At 34.0% G+C, this 8,651-nt stretch overlaps 1 protein-coding gene across 30 annotated transcripts in view; it reads left to right on the forward strand.

Annotated features, from left to right (window-relative positions):
• Positions 1-8,651, forward strand: part of LOC132757872 (uncharacterized) — an 87,871-nt gene that overhangs the window by 20,938 nt on the left and 58,282 nt on the right. For all 30 annotated transcript variants that reach the window (XR_009629511.1, XM_060749345.1, XM_060749323.1 and 27 more), the window contains exon 2: positions 3,892-4,100. Coding sequence is in view for 29 of the 30 variants with exons in the window: in XM_060749345.1 (XP_060605328.1) it covers positions 3,933-4,100 (168 nt within the window). In the remaining variant the exon portion in view is untranslated. The remainder of the gene's footprint in view (positions 1-3,891; positions 4,101-8,651) is intronic.

Genomic DNA, 8,651 nt, shown 5'->3' on the forward strand with positions numbered 1-8,651 from the left:
AAACTTAAAAAAATCTCTGAAAGTGATTTTTTCTTTAGATATATCTTTTAAATAACAATAATTATCTTTAAAACTTCATTAAATGCCGTTTTATTGTTAAAAAAACATTTTTACAACATTAAAATTTTTGGCTGCTAGGCCGCCAGGCCGCTGGGCCGCAACTTCACAAAAATGACAAACTTAAAAAAATCTCTGAAAGTGATTTTATTCTTTAGATATATCGTTTTAAATAACAATAATTATCTTTAAAACTTCATTAAATGCCGTTTTATTGTTAAAAAAAACATTTTTACAACATTAAATTTTTGGCTGCTAGGCCGCCAGGCCGCTGGGCCGCCAACTTTCACAAAAATGACAAAATTAAAAAATCTCTGAAAGTGATTTTTTCTTTAGATATATCGTTTAAATAACAATAATTATCTTTAAAACTTCATTAAATGCCGTTTTAAATTGTTAAAAAAAACATTTTTACAACATTTTAAATTTTTGGCCGCCAGGCCGCTGGGCCGCCAACTTCACGCTGCTAGGCCGCCAAGGCCGCTGGGCGCCAACTTCACGCCGCTAGGCCGCCAGGCCGCTGGGCGCCAACTTCACGCCGCTAGGCCGCTAGGCCGCCAGGCCGCCAACTTCACGCCGCCAGGCCGCCAGGCCGCTAGGCCGCCAACTTCACACATCTAAGAATAATGTTTATATTGAAACATGGGCAGGCTTTAGAAAACACATGGGAACCATTGATAATATTTTTGTTTTAAATGGTATTATAAATCATCTATTAAATTTAAAAAAAAGTTATATGTTGCATTTGTTGATTTTACAAAAGCCTTTGATTATGTTGTTAGAGACATTCTGTGGTTTAAATTGATTAAATTGGGAGTGAGAGGGAATATTTTAAATATTTTACAATCCATGTATAAGAGTATTAAGTCACGTGTTAAATATGACAATAATGTTAGTGAAGATTTTGTCAAGGGGAAAGTTTATCACCTTTTTTATTTTCCATGTATTTGAATGACATTGAGGAGCATTTCTCTATAAATGGATTCGAAGGAGTTGAGTTAGGTTTTGTTTAAAATATTTCTAACTGCTTTATGCAGATGAATATTGTAATTCTTTCAGAATCAGAGTCAGGTTTTACAGAAAGGTTTAGATTTGTTAGATATTCATTGTACTAGATGAAAATTAACAGTGAACGTGAACAAACAAAAATATGATTTCTAGAAAAGGCGGGAGAAGTAGACAAAAACTTAGAATTCATATATCAAAATTCTGCTATTGAAGTAGTTAATTATTTTTTCATATTTAGGTATTGTATTTAGTACTGGTGGTTCTTTTCAATCAACATGTGAAACATTAAGTGGTCAAGCTCTAAAGGATATATTCAAATTAAAATCGTATCTAGTAAAATTCCCTTGTCTTACTATAAGTCATTGTTTAAATCTATTTGATAAACTTATTCTACCCATTTTAAGTTATAGTAATGAGGTGTGGGGTTTCTATAATTCAGAAAAATAGAGTTCACTTACAATTTTGCAAACATTTACTAGTAGTTAGGCCTCAAACACAAAATAATTTTATATATGGTGAACTGGGCCGCACAACTTTATTTTATAAGCAGTTAGTAAATGTTGTACGTTATTGGTTTAAAATTATTGAAAGTGATGAAAATAAGTATATTAAAAAGATATATTGCTTAATGTTGAATGATTTAGATATGCATCCCCAAAATAATTCTTGGGCTAAATCTATTAAAGAGTTGTTAGAAAATTTAGGTTTTAGTTATGCATGGTTGTTTCAGGGAGTAGGAAATAAAACTTTATTTTTGGAATATTTTAAAAGCAGACTTACTGATGGTTTTTATTCAAAATTGGAATAGTCAACTACAAGGGTCATCAAGAGCAAGAACATATAATTTATATGCAAAATTTAAATTTCAGCCGTATTTGGATATTATCAAAAACACCAGATTAAGAATTGCATTATCAAGGCTTAGGGTTTCGGCGCATAGATTAGAAAAAGAAATAGGCAGGTGGCACAAACTTTTAACAATCCCATATTCAGACCGTAAATGTTTAATCTGTAAAATATTAGAGGATGAATTTCATTTTTTACTAGAGTGTCCTCTGTATATTGATTTTCGCAAACGATATATCAAAAGAATATTTTTGGAGAAATGCTAATGTACTAAAATTTACTGAGCTTTAAACAATGATAACAAAGTAGTTATTCAGAAGTTATCATTGTATGTCTTAAAAAGTTTTGAACTAAGAACACAATATTTGAACCGAATTATGTAAAATATATATGTGTGCATGTACAAGCATTGATGGATCTTGCATATATCGTATTATGTAATTGTTGAAATTGTATTTCTTTATTATTTTTTTCTTAAGTCACCAGAAATTCTCCCCTGTTAAAGTTAAAAACATGATTTGTGAATTAAAATCAGTTAGATATATATATTTTAGGTGATTGCAGATTAGATCAAATTAATGATTACAATTGTTATTTACTGTATATATACTGTTTGACTGCCATTGTGATGATCTTTTATTATGAAATTTAGATATTACAATCTTTTGTGTATTAATATATTTAGCTATGTAAGATGATGGACATATCATGTCTTATTTATTTAATAAAGTATATATACATAGTCTCTTATAATTCTGTAGAAAGCGGCAATGTGCATTTTTAATATGTTTTAATATGCTTTTTATTTATAGTATGTGTTGTATCACATTGATGAATTATAATAAAGAATAAAATTAATTAATGTCAATATTTGTGGTTAAATCTATTCTTATTCAGATTGGAGCAGGAATCTATCATGACCGCATTATTATTATATTTAGTCTTTTTTTTTTTTTTAGTTTTTTTTTCTTTTTAAGTTATTGATACCGATTCCAAAACATAAAACATATTAAAACCACAATTTAGCATTGTGTAGAAAAATCTTTTAAAGTTCTTTGTCAAAATTGATTTTGCAAATTTGATATGGTATATATATTTAGATACAATAAATAGATCCAAAGATTCAAACTGCCATATAAATATTTCTATTGTTTTTTATATTAGATTAATCAATCCGATAAGATTAGATTACTCATATTACGGGGAGGCCCATTTACCGAATGTTTATGTGAGCTTAGAGGTAAAAATAGGCTTATTTAAATGTGTTACACTAGTCAAGGAAATGAACATTGACCACTTGCACATTTTAATGATGGCACTATTTACGTCATTATCAACTCTAAATTTACATTATTCTATTCAAAAAGCAGCATCATGCAATCTTAAAACTGAGTTAACATTTAAAATGGGTTGATCTGTCTGTAATGGGCACGTTTTGTCATAATAATTTCAAATATTGATAACAATTAATGTATCATTTAGATACTCTTGAAAATTGTTGATAAAGTTCTAAGTGATTTAGTATGGACATTCATAAGATGAATAATAATATTTTGTTCTAGAACAATTTTATCAGCTGCTGTATAAATATATATAATATCTGATCATGTTTCCCGTTCCCAACATTCATACATAATTCTTTCGTCGTTTGTTGTTATGTATGATACTAAATACAATATGATCGTTATTATTTATTGTATTACATCCATTGTACAGAATTATATAGATCACGACCAAGCCCGTGCAGTCTAATTCAAGTGATTAAATTAATATATTTGGTCACAATTTTAAATATACACCACTCACCTAAAATTTTCTGAAAGTTGAAATATCATTTTAATATAGAAGATAAATATGACTGGCGAATACTTTTATTTATTTCATATCTTGTTAAAACATACATTCCGTATATCTGGTAACATTTCAGAATTTAGAAAAAGAAAATTAATTCCTTAATGCTTGTAACTTCCTTCCTTTCAGGGCATAATATAAAGCATTCATATGATAGTCTTTATTAGACAATGAGGTTGGATAGAAACTATTTATATCCAACACGGGAGGCATACCGTTACCATTTTATGGAACCCCCGGTCGCGCCTACACGACATGATGAGGTTAATAGAATACAATCCATTTTGAAGTCGGACAAACCATACAACAGACGACATTGGGATTTCAAACCAATGACTGTAAGTATTATGTTTTTGTTACTAATTTTGTTGCCATGGAAATGGAAAAAATAAAAAATGAAACAACAAAATGTTATTTTGTAAATATGACAACTTTAGTATCGTAAAAAATCACTGTGTAAATCTATTGCAACTTTGTGACTTTTGCTCAATTTTGTGACTTATTGCTTAATACTGTGCTAAATACTCGTATCTTAATTTTATGAAATTTTACTAAATTTTCTGAATTATTTTGTGACTTATACATTCATTTTGTGACTTATTAATTAGTTTTGTGATATATTATGTTACAAACTGTTTTATTATTTTTCTTTCCCATGTATAGTAGTACATCTTAAGGTTAAAAATTTGAAGAAAAAAAAATACATAAAAATAAGAATAAAAAGGGGACTTACAACGAAAAGGACGTCAGTATACACTAGCAAAATAAGCCTGGCGATTCTGTTTCTTGTGACAGTGCTTCTTTAATATGTTTCAGTTGCAAAACACAGACATACTCGATTCTCAGTATACTTTTACCTTAAGGTTGAAAACCACTAAAATTTAATGTATCGCATGAATATTTTGCAATAAATAAATAAACAAATAAATAAATCATACACCGTATACGAAGATTGTAGAAATGTAATTATAGAGCAATAAGCGGTGTTAAACCAAGTGCGCTTGTTTGATCAACCTTATAAGTATGCGATAAAAAAAAATTGTGAATAACTCTCTCCTAATTGTATAAATATGTTAATTATACATGTACAGGTACAGGAGCATGTAACTCTTCACTGTTTTATTGATATTCCATATGCAGTTACTTTCCCTCTTCAAGTCGTTGTCGTGTTCGGTTCTTTTTGTTAAAGATAGTTTTACTTTGACACAGAAACGGTTATACGTCACTAAGATATCATCTATACCTTAAATTTGTGTAAAATAACGCGTAAATGCAATATATATATGATGACATCAATTGCAGCACACAACACTACCATCACAACCACCTCACTAACCATCATCACCAACGCCATATCCATCATCATTAAACACCGCCATCATCACCACCAACACCATCATCATCATCATCACCACCATCACCACCATCATCACCATCATCATCAGCATCATCACCATCACAACCACCACCACCATCATCATCACTATCATCATCATCACCATCATCACCACCATCACCATCACCACCATCATCATCACCATTATCACCACCATCATCATCATCATCACCACCACCACCACCATCATCACCACCATCATCACAACCACCACCACCATCATCATCATCACCACCACCACCACCATCATCATAATCATCATCATCATCATCATCACCACCATCATCATTACCATCAACATCACCACCGTCATCATTATCATCATCATCATAACCACCACCACCATCACTACCACCATCATCATAACCACCACCATCACCACCAACACCATGATCATCACCACCACCATCATCATCATCACCACCACCATCATCACCATCATCATCACCATCATCATCATCACCACCACCACCAACATCATCACCACCACCATCATCACCATCACCACCACCACCATCACCACCACCATCATCACCACCACCACCATCATCATCATCACAACCAGCACCACCATCATCATCACCATCATCATCATCACCACCACAACCATCATCATCATCATAACCACGACTACCACCACCATCATCATCATCATCACCACCATCATCATCGTCACCACCACAACCACCATCACCATCATCAACACCATCATCATCATCACCATCACCACCACAACCATCATCATCACCACCACTAACACCATTATCAACACCATCACCACCATTATCATCATCATCACCATCATTACCACCACCAGCACCAAATCCATCATCATCACCACCACACCATCATCACCAACATCACCACCACCATCACTATACACCACCATCAGCTCTTTCGGTTTTAATTATTTTCTTATCTTTTTTTTTGTGAATAACTCTCCTAATTTTTTTAATATGTTAATTATACATGGACAGGTACAGGAGCATGTAACTCTTCACTGTTTTATTGATATTTCATATGCAGTTACTTTCCCTCTTCAAGTCGTTGTCGTGTTTGGTTCTTTTTGTTAAAGATAGTTTTACTTTGACAAAGATAGTTTTACTTTGACACGGAAACGGTTATACGTCACATAAGATATCATCTATACCTTAAATTTGTGTAAAATAACGCGTAAATGCAATATATATATATGATGACATCAATTGCAGCACACAACACTACCATCACAACCACCTCACTAACCATCATCACCAACGCCATATCCATCATCATTAAACACCGCCATCATCACCACCATCACCATCATCATCATCACCACCACCATCATCATCATCATCACCATCATCATCACCATCATCACAACCATAATCAACACCACCACCATCATGACAACCATCATCACCACCATCATTACAACCACCATCATTACAACCATCATCACCACCACCATCAAAATAACCACCATCATCATCATCACAACCATCAGCACCAGAACCACCATCACCAACACCACCACCGTCATCACCACCACCACCATCATCACCACCACATACCATAACCATCATCACAACCATCACCACCACCACCACAACCATCATCACCACGACCACCACCATTATCATCACCACCACCACCATCATCATCACCACCATCACAACCACCACCACCATCATCACCATCATCATCATCACCATCACCACCATCATCATCATCACCACGACCACCACCACCACCACCATCATCATCATCACCATCACCACCACCACCACCACCACCATCATCATCACCACCACCACAACCACCATCACCATCATCACCACCTTCATCATCATCACCACCACAACCATCATCATCATCATCATCACCACTAACACCATCATCACCATCATCAACACTATCACCATCACCACCATTATCATCATCACCATCACCACCACCAAATCCATCATCATCACCACCACCATCATCATCAGCATCATCACCACCATCATCATCATCACCATCACCACCACCACCACTATCATCATCATCACCACTTACACCATCACCATCAACACCATCATCAACACCATCACCACCATTATCATCATCACCATCATTACCACCACCACCACCAAATCCATCATCATCACCACCACACCATCATCATCATCACCATCATCACCACCACACCATCACCATTATCACCACCATCATCTCTTTCGGTTTTAATCATTTTCTTATCTTTTTAACTGAATCATTTACGGACGTCAGGCTTCTTAACTATACTACATGCATTAAAATACAGGTAGAATGATATTTTACCTACAAATATAAAGTATGTATTCCTACAATTACCTGAAAAAAATACGAGTGCTGTATATTGTAAATCGCATTTATCAAACGACGGCGGGATGGCGGATTACAGGTGTGGGAATACCTAAGCTCCTTGCACCATGCATTATTTCAGTAACGAGCAGGAACAATTGAAGGACCGTCGGCCTTCTGCATTGATTGCTTCCTTACGTGAAAAAATCCAAAGTCTCTGCTAATGTTTAATGAAAAACAACACCGTTCAAGATATTGATAATTAGCTTTTTTTCATCAAAGATTTTCAGTAGCATGTCTACATATATCTCCAAGACGTTCTAACATATCGGCAAATATGACACAAATGTTATCAAAATTATTAGAAGTCACTACACAAATGTTTCACGCTGAGTAATAGTCCATCAATCTGATTTAACTTCTACTTGATTTCAAAGGGTGGTTGTAACGGTGCCAGGACTCTATATTATAGGGTCAGTTGTGACCCAAGCGAGGTCCAGACCCAAAAAAAAACATGTGACAATCCTTATATATAGACTAAGTGTTGTCACATGTTTTTTGGGTCTGGACCTAGTTTTGGTCACAACTGACCCTAATATTAAGTCCTGGCACCGTTACAACCCCCTTTGCTTGAGTTATTTCTTATATAGGATGGTCCCCTATGGTACCACTGTTCTTATTATTTCCAGCAAATTGTACAAATAACAAGAACTTATATTTACTATTTTATTGAATTATGTTTAGCTGTCGCATCTTGACTTTAAAATACACATGTCATTCATAGAATAACTCAATGATTTTAATAAGAAACATCTATGGTCGGTCATCCATGTTTAGAATGAAAGCTTATACGGAGAGCACTATGGTACCGTGGTATGTTAATTGATGGCCCTTTTTGGCTTCAGTATAATTTTTTGTAGTCACTTCAGTTTCAGCAGACGACCTTCACTTGTCCGAACATGAAATTATAAGTTTAACCGTTAAATATGGGGTAAAACAAAGAAGTTTTTTAGGCACACAGAGGCAGCTTTAGATTTTCCTATCAATTGAAATGAAAAAAATTCTAACAATTTCTATGCAAATTCACAAACAGCAACACTTCCACTTTCACTTAAATGGTGGAAACAGTATTTGGTGGCATTCAATGTGTAAAGAAACAAATTTTCTGATTACATCGGAATGG

Source organism: Ruditapes philippinarum, unplaced genomic scaffold (genome assembly GCF_026571515.1).
Source record: "Ruditapes philippinarum isolate M1 unplaced genomic scaffold, ASM2657151v2 ctg624_1_1_1_1, whole genome shotgun sequence".
Lineage (NCBI taxonomy): Eukaryota > Metazoa > Mollusca > Bivalvia > Venerida > Veneridae > Ruditapes > Ruditapes philippinarum.